General features: G+C 25.9%; 2 protein-coding genes across 2 annotated transcripts; one reads left to right on the forward strand and one right to left on the reverse strand.

Moving 5' to 3' along the window:
• Nucleotides 1-10,288: 10,288 nt before the first annotated feature.
• Nucleotides 10,289-12,255, forward strand: LOC107628481 (protein NODULATION SIGNALING PATHWAY 2-like). The gene has a single exon (XM_016331133.3). It carries the CDS (start codon nucleotides 10,320-10,322, stop codon nucleotides 11,937-11,939), a length of 1,620 nt encoding a protein of 539 aa, XP_016186619.1. The 5' UTR covers nucleotides 10,289-10,319; the 3' UTR covers nucleotides 11,940-12,255.
• Nucleotides 12,256-13,370: 1,115 nt separating this feature from the next.
• LOC107628482 (gamma-interferon-responsive lysosomal thiol protein) lies at nucleotides 13,371-15,806 on the reverse strand. The gene is made up of 5 exons (XM_016331136.3): nucleotides 15,494-15,806; nucleotides 14,899-14,961; nucleotides 14,456-14,617; nucleotides 13,960-14,058; nucleotides 13,371-13,686 (listed from the first exon to the last, which is right to left on the reverse strand). Exons 1-5 carry the CDS (start codon nucleotides 15,779-15,781, stop codon nucleotides 13,546-13,548), a joined length of 753 nt encoding a protein of 250 aa, XP_016186622.1. The 5' UTR covers nucleotides 15,782-15,806; the 3' UTR covers nucleotides 13,371-13,545.
• Nucleotides 15,807-16,416: the final 610 nt, after the last annotated feature.

Genomic DNA, 16,416 nt, shown 5'->3' on the forward strand with positions numbered 1-16,416 from the left:
CACACTATAAATCACACAAATTAAACTAACTCATTCAATTAACAATCACAAAATTAATCCCAACTAATTCTATTAACAGTAATACTAGCACTAACCAAACTAATCAATTCTGTTTAGTTAATTTATTCTATCAAATAAGCAGAAATATAAAAACACTATATGACCGAATAAAAATACTTAATTAGATGAATGAGTACGATCATATACAAATGGCTAGAATAAAAAATAAGTGAGGACATGAAAGAGAAAATCAAAGTGGTGCTTATTGTTAAAAAAATAATAAAATTAGACTCTCATGGTAGGTGGTTGTTTGAATATCAAAACAGTTGATCAAATGAGGTGGCCATCAAGAGAAATTTAAATACAAACTACAAATTACCTAATTTCATATACAATTATGTTATTTGTATATTAAAATCAACCTCTAAAATTAGTTAACAGTATAAAATATATATTAAAATATAAATATATATTAAAAATAAATTAAATTATATATATATTTTTATTTAAATATATTAATAATTAATTTTAATAACTAATTTTAATATATAAATATTATATTTATTTCATATATGATAATTTTTTTTTAATATATTTTTATATATGATACATGATAAGACATAATAACATCATTTGATTCTTATACTCCATCTCATCAATTAATGCGCGTAGGAGTTTGTTGTTATTATTTTTGCTCTATGCAGGTGTATATTTTGCAATATAAAATAGGTGAAAATTTACGTGCAGTCAAGTTCACGTGAAGTTGATAGTTGAGAGCTATTAGATGAAAATTTAGTCAAATCAGTCAAATGATCTAACGGTTCTCACCTATCAACTTTACGTGAAGTTGACTGCATCTGAGTTTTCACCTACAAAATAATATTATACAAGGATCTCTTACTAGTTCTTTGAACATATATATTTAATTTTTTACTGTCTTTTCCGGAGAATATTATCGTTTTAAAAGAATATACCCTCATATATATTATTATTAAGAGCTCAATATATATACCTTAGCGCATTGTGGTTATTACAATCGAGTTGAAATAGTATTTTAATTATATCATATAGGTTATATATAAATATAGCAATTTTTATTATCTCTAATTTATTAAATTTTCATCTATACTTCCGGATAAGGTTTTGAATAATGCCTGATTTTGCTACAATATTAGTACTTGTATATATCCAAAAGGGTTATAAAGTAGCACAAATTGAAGCTCCAATTACAGAGGACTAACGGAACTTTTATTATATTAAATATATATAGATTCAAAAGCTTTTGTTGTAAAACGTTGGTCTTGTCTATTATTAATAAATAGATAGATATTTAAATGACAATGATATGTTATGGTTCTAAGACATGTAATGCCGGATCAAATTTTATAAAAGACAGTTCTTTTTTTTTTAAAAGGAAAAGAAAATACAATATGACGGTATAAAGTTTAATTTTCGAGTTAAATTATTATCATTATTATTGCAAACTATAAAAATGTATGTTACCACACACGAACCAATTATTATTGCCCAAGTTTTAATTAAATTAATCTAAAAAAAGAAATCATTTATTTAATTCGCTTCCTTTTTTACCGACATTGTAAGATAATGCAGAGTAATTGTTATAATTTTTTTTTTTAAATTTAAACTGATAACAGAAATGTATAAATTGTTATATTTTTAATAGTGACGATACTATATATTGACAATGAAAATTTATTTGTGTTTGGATAATATTTTTTTATTTAATATTCGTTATGAACGATTGTCCTTCATTTGTCTATTCCTCTACGTAAATTGACATTTCATGGCGTTAATGCAACCCTCATGGATTTTCAGGAAAATCCACAATCTGTGATGTGGCAACTTTTTAACAGAACATTTTTATCAAAGAAATTAGGTTTTATGTTAAAAACATGCGTGCTAACATTAGAAAATATAGATTTATAAAGAGAAATTTGCTAAAGGAGGTTACGAATGTAAATTCATGAAAATTTTATCAGCCTAAATATAATTTATGCAAATTTTGTGGTTCGAGATTTTATTATAAATGGGATAATCTCTATTGAAAAACTCACCCATCATAACTAAATATACAACTTGAGTCTTATTTAAATTTTGGGACGAAAATTTGGATACTGAACAAACAACCGAAGAAAGAAAAAGTTATAATCATCAAAATCTAGACTTTTTTAAAATTATTTTTCGTGAATTTGGACGTGTAACTGCTTCAGATGTTTCTTGTTTTGAATATTAAGTCTTTGTTGTTATCCAAATAATTATGCTTCCTAAGAAAAGTATTAAAAGAAAATGACAATCTTATGAGTAGTATATTATTATTATGCGGAATGAAATTTGCACGTAGTTTGCTTAGTTATATTCACTGTTGGCGTTTGTGTTAATATATAAAAAATTATTTAATAGCGGGAATTAATGCTAATGGCACTCTCACCATGCATTCTTGAGAAAGACGCGATATTTGGCATATTAATATAGTAATAATTAATTGATTATGGTTTTGGTGAAAATTGTAGTTTTGGCTTATTTGTTGGCTCATTATGTTCACATACTGACACACGTTGAGCATTAATAGGTTGCATGTTTTTGAAGTTCTGCTTCAATGGCATGGTCAAATAAATAAAATTAAAAATAAAGAAAATCAATTTTTAGTTGACTAATACTAATCAACTTTAAAAATTTATGATTTGAGATCTAGATTTAAGATAAAAAATAATTTTAAAAAATTAAATAATATTAATTAAAAAAAAGTTAATTATCTAACCTCATTCATAAAATTTTCTGCCAGTATAACTTCAAAATTTTGATATACTATAATGTGTTAAGGCTGGATTCCTTACAAGTCTTTAATTTTCACATTATTAGAATTTATTGTTGGAAAAAATTACTTTTGGATCATATGCACTATTTTTATTTAAATAAAAGGTACAGTACTTACATTAAGAAAAATATTGGGTACCGTTAAATTTATTATCAGAAAAATAAATAAAATCTGACAATAATAAAGTTACTATCAGAATAAATTAGATAGTATAAATTTTATCGGTAAATATTTACCATCAAATTTTTTTTGTTCGACAATGATTATCGTTGAATTCTACCACAAATTATCAGCTCGAAAAATTCATTAGTTATCGGTGAATTTTTTTGAGATTATTGTTGACGTTATAAAATGTTGTTTCGCCCACTGTTATCATTGGATTATTCCTACGATAATGTCATTTTTTTTAATTTGAAATATATGGTCAATTTTAGGGTAAAAAACCTAAATAAACCAATGGGAGTTGGATATTATATGAATCACCCAAAGCTTAATCCGTTACGTGCATGTTTTTAATGGACATTTCTATGTAAATCGATACAGCTATATTCGATTTAACAATGTTGGTACTAAATCGAATAAGCTTGATTCGAATTAATAGGTATACATACAAATCGAATGGGATTGATTCGATTTATGCATGAATGTTTAGACTTCCTAGTAAATCGAATGAGGTCAATTCGATTTACTCAATGCTATTAGTAACCAAGTAAATTGATTGGAGCTGTTTTGATTTACATGCACTTAAGCTAATGAATAAATCGACACAACACAATTCGATTTACTATGTATTTACCAAGATATATAAATGGATGTAAGTTAATTCGATGTGCAAACGTATATAAGTAGCTGTTGAACGTGAATTCCTCGTCATAGTGGGACTCATAATGGTTAGTAATAATAGTTTTTTAGTTCTGGTGCACTATAGAAGGTCGATTAAGAAGAAAACGCAATTTGAAATTAAATTTACTGATAAAAATCTACTTAGTGTTTTTCTCAAACCGTCAACAAATTTTACCGAATTTCAGATTAGGATAATCCAAAAATTGGGGATGCAAGGCATGAAATTGGTGGAAAAATTATTCTATAAAATTCCAATTTTCGTGTTGAAGGATGATGTGAAATACGATTCATTCGTCATAGACAATAACAAAAATTTAAAAATTCTATTTTATTGTTATCGTCAATTTTCAAAGATAAAGACCCTGAACTATTGGTCAAAATTTGAGATATCATCTATTTAATATTTTAAAAATTAAAATAATACAAATTTTATTTTTGAAAGATTATTTTAGCTATGAATTATTTTTTAAACTCTTTATGGGTTATATAACTGTGATATAAACTTAAAATTTAAAATCTCATGCATAATACATTTCTTATCATTAGACTATTTTACACTTTTCTATTATACCTGTAAAAAAATTATTTTTTAAATATGCAAATAATATTTTTTAAAATCTCATGCATACTACATTTCTTATCATTAGACCATTCTACACTTTCTATTATACCTGTAAAAAAAATTATTTTTTAAATATGCAAATAATATTTTTTCCTACTAAATATATTAGTATCTAATAATTTTATCTCTAATATGCGAATATTTTGAAAGCAACATATAGATATAGGCGCCTTCTAGGAAAGGTAAGATATGTTGATCTTTGTTTCTAATGATTTTGTTTCTTTCTTTTAAATTTAAAATTTTATATTATTATAAAATAATCTGTTTCCTTTATTTTTGTCTCCTGCCTATCCTTAGAAAATATTATTTAAACAACCAGTTTCAATAGCTACACAAACAACTAGTAAACAATAAGAAAATTAAAGGAGTGTATTTTATACCACATAAATATATGTATGTATATCTCTCCTTCTTTTTGAGTAGTTAGATTTTGGAAAGGGTTATTAAATTAAAATTTCGGTCTTTCCTCCAAACCAATCCCTGTCACTCCGTCAGCATTGGTTTCTTTCTTAAGAAGAATAGTCTTCATGTATGTACACGTATTGATATTGTTATTATTATTTTATAATATAAAACAATTAGAAGTTGTACAACTTACACTACAAGGTGCACAGGATTTAGCAACACTTTTTTAGGGATGTCGGCGGTTCAAACTGCTGCAAAACAACTTACAAGTTGTTGCATAAAAATATTATTATAAGAAAATTATATAAAAAAATAATTAATTATATGTTAATATTTTGTATATGATATTTATTTTTAATTAATTAAATTAAGTCATTTAATAGTTTAGTTATTTTTTGAGATTTTTTAAATGGTACCAAACAAAGAGTGCGAAAATAATTATACAGAGACAATTCAAATTGGCTAAAAATGATGTGTGAAATATAACTATTAATTGATATAGGAAGTCTACAAATAGGTCTTAGGCTAGTATTGTAAAAGAGTTCAATTCTTTTGAAAAATATTTAGAAATTCAAAATACTCTCAACTCTTTGGCATCATAGAGTAAAAATTGAGAATCTTAAGTAATTTTTCTAAACTCAAACACTTGTAATTTGTTTTCTTCCAGATTTTATTAATAAAATTTTTTTATTTTTACATGTTCTTTTCTTTTACGTTTATCTTCCTTTTCATATTCTCTTCAATTTCTTGTTTGTTTTAATTTCTGCAATTTACTTTGTCTCTAACACTTTGCATTTCTTTGTTTATTTATTACTTTCATTCTTTTTAATTTTTATTTGTTACAATTATAATATTAAGATACCTACATTTTCTTTTAAATATTAATAAAATTTAAATAAAACACAAATATTTAAATGACCACCATCTTTTAATGTGTGAGGATTAGATTTTGTGGCAATTTTCAACGTCGCTATTTCTAAATATCACATCAACATGGGACAGAGCCTCATGCAACAAAAGGGGGCAATGCCCCAAACTTCAAATTTGTTTTATAAATTATGTAAATTTTAGTTTACTCTTCTTACAATTTTTATTTTACTCTTTTACTATTGTAAAATTATTTTTTGATTTCTTCCTAAAATTTAACATAACTCCATCTCTGGTGTCACTTTGTTTTGCGATGATTCTTACCTGTCACAATATACTAATTCTGAAATTTAAATAAAATAAATTTAGACAAAATTTTACTATAATAAATTTAAGTAATTTTTTATGATGGACACGAGTTTAAATTTCATTAACACAGGAAATTAAAAAATGGAAAAAGAAAGCTTATATGAATCTTTTGAGACTATAATTTATATTCACCAATTTCATTTTGGTTTAATTAATCTATTACATTAATTTCTACGATTTATCAAATTTTTAATTAAATTATTATCATAATTTTAAAGTTTATAATTGAATTTTTCTATTAAATAAAATATTTAAGTAGGCCGCCCTTATTACTCGTAATTATTTAAATAATGCAATAAGTTCATAATATTCAACTTCTAAAATATTCCATAATTATTTACCTTATTACACTAAATACTAAAAAAGATATTCTAAAATTTTTTTATTTAATATGTAAAAACTAAGTTAAAACATTTTAAATAGAAAAATATGTAATTAAAAAATTAATTAAACCTCATTCTCTTGACATGAAGTCAATTCACTTCACTTTATCATAAGACAAAAGTAGAACTTATGATGTAAATCTCATCACATATTGATATTATATATTTAGTGATATTCTGATATTATGACTCCATCCAAAAATATGACTCGGTCATCGTATCACCTATATATACGTCTAGAATTATTATTAACCACCTTCACACTCAACTTTCATCCATGCAGTGTAAATCTTTACAACTATATCTTCTTGTCTTTAATTGGAAGGGAATATAATCATTATTAGCAGCGCAGTCTTAATTTCATTTTTTTAATATAAATATATAACATAATTCAAATGATTAGACACAAAAAACATATGCATAAATGCTAGCAGCTGCCTTAAAAAAATACACAAAATATATATAACACTATGCTTATTTATTTTTTTAATTTTTAACTCTATGGATTATATTTATTTGATTTTATTACTAAATATTCAACAATAGAGAAACAAAAGATGTTAATTTTTTTGGATATTAAATTTTTTTTAATATAACACTTAATTATTAAATTTTATGATATTTTTCAAAATTTTGGAGTGGGACAATATATCCTCCTCTGCCTATATTGACAATATAATCCGATTTAAAATATAGGCGTATTATCCCACCTAAAATTTTAAAAAATACCATAAAATTAAATGAATGAATGCTACACCAAAATTTTTTTAATATCTAAAAACATGTAAAAAAAAAAAGATCGTTTTTCAAAATTTGTATTTGAGACACTTAATCAAAATACTCAGACTAAAAACTTCATGACCAATTGACCATTATTAGTAGGGTAATGCTAGGTAAACAAAAAAAATAACCAGAACTTACTTTATTTAATATTAATTAATTCTTGCAACAATTAATGAATGTTAAATAAGACAAATTATGAGGGTGTGGTATTTCTTGTCAAGTCAAGCGCAAATATATTGAAAAGACGTTACCTATTAATTAATTAATAAGAAAGTCAAAGCATTTAACACTTTTATAATTAATTAATGACTAAAAATTAGAAAATGTATTTATACTTCCTAACACTACTGTTAATCAATTGTTTCATTAACTAGTATGAATAATTGAATATGCAACAATCTATTATATTCTATTATATATCTCTAATTTTATAATCAAAATATACCATATATCATTTTTTTATTATAATTAGAATTAAATTTTTTTCTCTAAAATTAAGGAATTCTCTTTTCCTCGTTACTAATTTTACAACCAAAATGTGTCATATGTCACTTTTTCATTGTAATTGAAGTTAAATCTTTCCCTCCAAAATTAAATAATTCTTCACTCCTCCTTATTAATTTTACAACCAATGCCACATGTCACTCCCTCATTATAATTGAAATCAAATATTTTCTTCCAAAATTAAAGAGTTCTCCCCTCCTCCCTCTTTCTTTCTCTATTTCTCTCAATCCTTAAACTACTCTATCTATTTTATATATCATTATCAATAACTAATTACTAATTTAACAATTAAAATGTACAACATGACATTCTTTAATTCCATTAAAATTAAAATTGAAATATTAAAATTGAAATTGAAATATACATATATTATGTATCATATATTACTATCTAATTTAATAATCAAATGTGTCACATGACACTCTCTTATTAAAATTGAGAAAAAATATTTTTTCAAAATTAATAAACTCCCTTCCTAAATTCTCTCATCTACCTCTCTCCATTTTTCTATTTCTCTCTACTATTTTTACTCATGTATAATTTATATTAGTAATTTGACAAATCAAAATATGTCATCCGATTTTTTTTTACAATTAAAATAAAATCTTTTCTTCCAAAATTAACAAATTCTCACTCTCACTCTTATTCTTCATCTTTATCTTTCTCTCTCTTTTCTCTCATTCTCTATTTTGTCTATCTTTCTCTTCTACAGAAAACAAAATTAACAAAATAATATAATTTAAATAAAAACTATTATTATTATTATTATTATTATTATATAGTTTTTTAGTTTTTTCTTTTAGTTTTAAATTTTCACCGTCTATATTTTTTTTCTCTTCTTTTAAATATTTATTACATATAATTTGAAAAGAATACTAATGTTATACTTAAAATTTAGAATCAAGATTCAATTATTTTAAAAAAAATTAATTTTGAGTTAATTTTATAACTATCAGTATAATTTTTTTATACTAATATCTAATTATATTTTTATATACATGGAGAGAAAAAATATTATTTTTAAATAACAAGTATAAAAATTAATTATTTTTATTTGTGCAACAGACTTAACAATTAATACCTAATTAAATGTAAAAGTATACACGTTAAATTGTTTTAAATTTTAGATAACGAATGTTAAAATTAATTATTAATAAAAAATTAAAATTTTTCATATAAAAATAATAATTAAAAATTTTATTATTTAATTTTTTATTTACACATACCTTAATTTTCTTAGCCAAAAATTTTTGTCAATTTATAATTTTTTTTAAAAATAATTTAATTTTATAAAATTTTTTATACCATACATAATTTATACTATCAAAATAAAATAAATCATAATTTTAAAAAATTTATATTTCCGCCTTACGAGTAAAAATACTAATAATAAACTAATTATATGGCACCAAAATTAAAGAAGCTGCCAAGAAAATTCGTTTGCTGGCAGCTGCCTAGGGGGAATAAGAGAGACTTATTAAGAAACTATTGTTGAATGTGACTTGTGGATTTCAAATTCTATATAATGAAATTAAGGACAACGATAGCCGGGTTACACCAGTTTTTTTTTTTTTTCATTTTTTTTGGACGAAAATCCTACAATATTCTCTTAACGAAAAATAAGTTGCACTTAACATATTTTACAAGTTCTTTGTTTCGTCTTTTTCTCCCTGAAAAAAACATTATATAAAGTAGATTTTGCATATATGGATAATATGTTTAAAGTGACACATAAACAATATTGACCCTAAAAATAACTTCTATCTATGTTATTATTTAAAATAACATATAACATATATAGTCATACTATAGTTGGTTGTTTACATGAATGTCATTTTGTCTACAATTTAAATTTGTTTATTGATAAATTAAAATATTTAGATTTAATGAATAAGACAATTAAGTTTGAATACAATGAATTTGAATGTCATTTTGTCTACAATTTAAATTTGTTTATTGATAAATTAAAATATTTAGATTTAATGAATAAGACAATTAAGTTTGAATACAATGAATTTTTTGCTTGTGAGAGATATTTTAGTTTAACGTATTATCTTTGGTCAAATTTTATGAAAATTGATAAGGTCTATAAATATTATAAATGTATCATAAAATTATTAAGACCTACTTTCTATCATAAGTGTGCCTAGAAATAATACTAAGATTGATAATGTTAGTGACATAATAATCTAAAATAAAATTATTTTATTTAATTTAGTATTTATTATAATTATTTTATTTATGTAATATTTATAATTATATATTTATTATATTTAATAGGACTTAATTATTTTAGTAACAGCCAATGAATTATAACTCAAATAGTATAGTCTCTCCATACTCAATTAAGAAATTGCGGGTTCGAGTTTCCTATCTTTGATAAAAAAAAATTATTTTAGTAGCAACTAAAAAATATAAAATAAAATTATAAAATAAGATAACTTTAAACTAAGTTATTATTCTCTTCCAAATATATTTTTTAAAGTACGTTATACTTGTGCAATTTCATGTTGTTGCGTAATAATTTGTACTCTAATGTAGGTACCGGAATATAGGATTATGCATTTATTTTTTAATAATATTATTCGTTTGTTCGTTTGTGAAATCTCATGATTTTTCTACTCTACAAATAGTCATTGATCTCCCATCATTCAAACTCCCCACCTTCAATATTGATCATAGTGTTGAATCTAATATAGTGAGCAAGATGATGCACTCTCATCATGTTCCTAAGTCCCTTTGGTCATTCCTTGAAGAGAATAGCTCAACTCTTGAATTTCATCAATTTGTTGAGAACTATGGCTTCATGGTTGATAATTCACATATGGGTAATTCAGGATTCAATTTCACTAATAATAATCCTTTATTCAATATTCCACATAATAATACTATTACTTCTTCTAATGTTTCTTCTATCCCTTATTCCAATGATGATACCTTATACCATAACCCCGTTGAGGAAGAAGATTCCTTACAAACACTAATGGATTATTTTTCCATGGAATTGGACAATTCTAACCCCAATACTAATGGAAAAAACCAAAGTTACCAAGAAGAAAGTGGTGAGGGTAGCTTTTATCCTTCTTCACAAAACATGATGATTTCTAGTAGTGAAGAAGGGCAAAATGGTAATTGGAGTCCTACCACATCTTTGAATTCAGATTTGTCCTCATCAACACATCAATTTCAGCAACTTTTCTTGCCTCAACTAGGCATGGAAATTGACAAGAGGGTGGTGCTTCCACACATGGTGGAAGCCATTGGAGAAGCTCTTGGAAAAGGTCACAAATCACAAGTTGAAGAGATCTTGAGAAGCATGCGCAACAAAGCTAGCCCAATTGATGAACCATTTGAGTTCTACTTGTCCCAAGGTGGTGGTGGTGATTATCTAAAACAAGAGGCTATTAAACACTTTGAAGATTTGTTTAGAGCCTTGTACCAAGGAACCCCACATGGAAAAGTTGCAAACTTTGTTGCTAATTCATCAATTCTTGAAGCTATACCCCATGATTGTGATGTTATACATATATTTGACTTTGATTTGGTCAATGGGATTCAATGGCCTTCTATGATTGAGGCAATTGCACCCTTGAACAAAACATTGAAATTGACTTCAATCAAGAGTGTTGAGGAAGGGTATGAATGTAATTTCCCTCAGTGGAACTTTGAGGAAGTTAAAAGGAGCCTCTATGAGCATGCAAGATCCTGTGGGTTTTTGAAATTGAAGGTGGAGGAGAAGGGAATAGAGGAAGTGGTTATGGAGATCAAGAAAGTGAACAAAAGGGGTGGTAAAAAGGAGTTTTTTGCCTTCAATTGCATGGTGGGCCTACCACATATGGGGAGAGAAAAGAGTAGAAAACGTGTCATGGAGTTTCTAAATTTGATCCATTTTTGTGGAAATAAAAGGGCAATTTTGACTTTTGGTGATGGGGGTGCTTATGACAAGTGGGGAAAAAATGGATTTGATTTCAAGTCATTTTATGATGCAAATTTGGTTCATTACAAGGCCTTGTTGGAATCAATTGAGTCACACTTCCCAACTTCTTCAGAAGCAAGAGCTGCTATTGAGTGCTTATTTTTGGCACCTAATGTTTCTTCTCTCTCATGGTTGCAACAGTGGGAGGAGATCTCAGAGGGTTTCAATTTTCATGCAGGATTTGGATTGGATGGTTGTGGATTTAGCAAAAGTAATTTGATGGAAATTGGAGAGTTGATGGAGGGGTGTGATGATTCATATGGGGCCAAAATTGGAGGGCAAAATGGGAATGAATTAGTGTTGCTATGGAAAGGAATCCAGCTTCTAAGGGTTTCAACATGGAGAAATTAACTCTTAATCTTGTCTCTAATCAAATGCCCGAAAGCACGAATTCAAAGTCATTCATGATTTGAAAGTGATAAATTCGTACATGTGTATATTAGTCTTTTCGTACATGTATAGATTTTGTACGAGAAGATGAATCTATCATCTTTTTTAATGGTGATAGACGAATTTATCATTTTCAAATTTTGAAAGACAATTCTCTTTTGGATTTTGATTATAAACAAAATTAGGAATTTAATTACGCTTAAATAGAAGAAAAAGAGTTCACTACCTTTTGTATGTATCAACTGAATTTGCACATGCTTAGGGTAGTTGTTGATTTGTACAGATTCATTATGTTCGTGTATATGGAAAGAAAAATAAAATAAAGATATATTTAAGTTCAATATTTTGTTTATAGAGTCTAAAAATGTTCCATTAAATGAAGATTTGTTATAACACAGTTGATGTTCTACTTTCTTTTCTTTTTACCCTTCCCCGGATTGGATGTTCAATTATTTTAATTTCATTGTTCCATCTGAGATTAACTAAAACAAATGAATGAAACTATTGAATCAGAAAGGATACTCTTTTGGTAAGGAATACGAAAAGTTTTAGACTTAGGTGGCTTTATTATTAATTTTTGAGCTTATATTCAAATAAATCTTTAAGAAATTTTGTATTTGGACGTTTTTGTTTTCCAAAATTTTTTATTAAGTTGAGATTCTTAAATTTTATAAATTAAAATATATAAATTTTTATCTTGGTCAAATTTATTATTTTTATTTAAACAAATAAATTTTTAAAAGTATAATAAAATAATTTTATAAAATTTAGAGATCTCAATATAATAAACTTTTTATCTTGTTAGGGTGTATTTGAGTATAAACTCTTGGAAGAGTTTTAAGTGTACCGAAAACACCAGTGAATTATAAAAAATATATATAATATATATTAATTGAAATCAACGGTTAAAACAAATAAAACACCGGTATTTCCTGTACACTTAAATTTTTCCTAAACTCTTTACCTTTTTTATTGACTTAAGTAGCTGTCTCTTTTTTTTTTTGGGAAATGAGGTGAAAATGAGGCCGAGAATACGGTCAAGGCCTTTGCATTGGAGTTAGAATATTGGCCCATTTATAACGAAGTTTGAGCCCAAAATAGGCCCACATAATGTACATCTCTGTCACAAAAACCGGCCTGTTCCAGACCAAAAACAAAATGGGGCCTCCTCCTTTGAAAATGAAAAGCAATAGTGCAAATCAAAATCAGGAAATTCAATTCTAGAAATGTAATCTCCATCAAAATTGAAATGTAAAATTAATACTAGAGATTAGAGAATTAACACAATTGAGTTCCTTTTTCTTTTTTTTTTTTTGGCGGTACTACAATTGTGTTCTATATCTATACTATACAAAATCAACATATTTATTATTATTATTATTTAATCCGTTGTATAGCGTATAACATGTGGACTTTTTAGAAGGGAAAAAGAAAAGCAGCTATATATTTAATAAATATTATTTCACTCAATTTGATTCTCCCCAAATAAGATGATAGGTGTCCACAAACATTATTTAATCTCACATTATTATGGAGTTGACACTTGACACACAACCCCTACACATTGTTAATTAGCATAACACACTGCTTGAGTTAATTTAAACTCTTCATCTGATGAGGTGGCAGCAACATGCATATCATTCTTATTGCATGCTTTAAGTTTCAAAGAACCCTTATAGGCGTTACACACGTGTCTACTCACATTAAACTGCACCAATAGGAGAAGCTTCGTTAGTTAGCCACATAATAATAATAATAATAATAATAATAATATATCAGATTAACATTACATAAACTACCTAAACTCATATTATTTAAAAATCACCATACAAAATTGCTAATTGCTAATAAGTAACTTATTACTATATCATAATTTTCACCTACAATTTGAGAATAGGTTAGTATAATTCTATATATTAATTGATGAATAATACTATATTAAATAATAATTAGTAAAGAGGGTTATTTTTATGATACTTACAATGTCAAATTCTAAGGGAACGTCATTGACAGTAACCCAAGGCACAAACATATGAGGTGGAACTTGTGCATTGCTTTCTTCACCATAGCCCAAAAGTAACTGCATGGTCAAGTTTTTTGCATATAATTCATGAAATTATAGATTGGAACCAAAAGAACAAAAAAACTTGCAATTTGGACACATTATTTAAATGATAGTATATTCTTTTTGTACAAAATTTTCACCACATTATATATGTTTCATCTAGTAGTAGTTATTTTAAAATAAAAGTGTTATTTATACAAAAAAAAAAAAAAAAATCACTAATATATATATTTGTTTATAATACATATTTTGTTTAATTTATTTTTAATGTAAATTTATATTTTAACATGTATTTTATATTAGTGGTTGATTTTGATAACGAAGTTTATTGCACACTTAGCATAGTTAATTTAAAATATATAATCACTTTTCAAATGCTAGTATGTATAATGCAGGTGAAAAATTAACTGACCTTATTTCCACGTCCAGATTCATAGCAATCCTTAATGGGGTTTGAATCTAACTTAAGTTCCTCACAACATGAGTTCCATAATGATTTTAATTCATCATCATCATCATCACTTTTCTTTAGCACACCAACCTCAACACATTTGATAAAAGCGAAGCTTTTTTCCTGCCTCATATTCAAACTCACACACTTTTAATGGAGGTATCACATGATTATTTATTGGTGAACAGTAAATTATATATGCTCCAAAACTGTACTATTACGGTATTTAAAAAACATGAATGATGAAACATAATCTATAAGATAATATTACTAAACAATCCTCAGTTAATAAAAAATAAAATAAAATAATTTGTAAATAAAACTTTTATAAATTAATTTCTCATAGATACATTACTGAAAAATCTAAAACACATATATGATAATACAAAAAAAATGGACCTTACCAATGGCCATTCGTGGAGGGCACATGCTTCTATGGTATTCAAGTAGCATTCATTTGGACCATGCTATCAAGTATAAACCAAACAAAATTTAAAAGAAGAAATAAAGTTAGATATCTAATGCGAAGCATGCATGGCCAGATAAAACATGAGAATAATTATTCTAGTTCAAAATATTTATTATTTTAAGAATTTAATTAAAAAAACCAACGTTTTTCAACAAATATCAACTACTTTTTTTTTTAATTATAAATTTTAAGTCTTATTTTTTAAACGTTAAATTTTATATTTAAATTCTTAAAAAATAATAAAGATTAAAAAAATAGAGAAACAGTGGCTATAATATAGATGATATTTAAAAAATGTTACTAAAATTAAAATAATATTTTAATATTTAAAATTAAAAATAAAAAATCTTTTAAGAATATGAAAAAACAAAAAACTAATTCCCGCGCGACAAATTATACCGGTTCACAAACAGTTAGAATGCGATTTTGCGGTGGTTTATAGCTAAACTGTTGCTATTGTTAAAATAAATCGCCGCTATTTGACATTTTTACCGTAGTGGATATATAGAGGCAATGCAAGGAAATGGAACCTGGCATTGGACGGTTTGATTTTCATCAATGTGAGCATTGCCAAAGGGCAAGAAATGAAGGTTGACAATGGACATTAGCTCTGAATTGTTATACAGATTTCCAAGGTCGCTCTTTATGTAAAGGGCGCACCCTTCACAAAGACTTTGGTAATTCAAAGTAACATTCACCTTTGAATCCTCTGCTTGGTCCAACACACGACAATAACATGGATTATTATTAAGTACTATGATCATGAAAATCATAGGAATAACGAGAAAAAGGAACTCAAATGAACTTCGTGAACTCATTATTATTATTAGTATTTTCTATGCGTTTTATGGATGTGTGTGATTATTCTCTTGAAGCTAATGTGTTTGTATATATAGAGGGTTTGGTGATTAGTTGAATGCGTGATGCGTCACTAGCTTTGTCTTAACATCTTGTAAGAACAATAAAACCAAATCAACTTTATTAAGCAGATAAATAGAATTATTTTTTTTTCTTATTTTTGTTTTTTACAACTAAATTATATACCCAACAAATTAAATCTAACCCGTGAGGACTTTAAAATGTGTATAGTATTCTTGAAATAAAATCCCTTTAAATTTACCTTTATGTATGTAGAATGATACCTACCACACTTTAAATACATGACGCATATTTATATTGGCATGGTGGAATGGAAGGGAAACATGATGATTAATAACGAGGAATATCTAGCTTGCATATCATTGAAATTATTTCTCATCAAAGTTTAAACGGATAAAAAGATATATAAATAATTATATTTTTAATATGTTTCTTTATATAAGAGTAAGTTTGCATATTTTTTTGTATAAATCTCTTTTTTTATTATTTATCTTATTGTTCGGATGCTTGAGTGAATGGCGGTTTGGATGAAGTCTGGACTAGAGCAATTGGGTGAGATAGAGGATCTGAACCT

The sequence above is a fragment of the Arachis ipaensis genome, chromosome B2, assembly GCF_059453495.1.
Source record: "Arachis ipaensis isolate K30076 ecotype BB chromosome B2, ASM5945349v1, whole genome shotgun sequence".
Taxonomy (NCBI): Eukaryota; Viridiplantae; Streptophyta; class Magnoliopsida; order Fabales; family Fabaceae; genus Arachis; species Arachis ipaensis.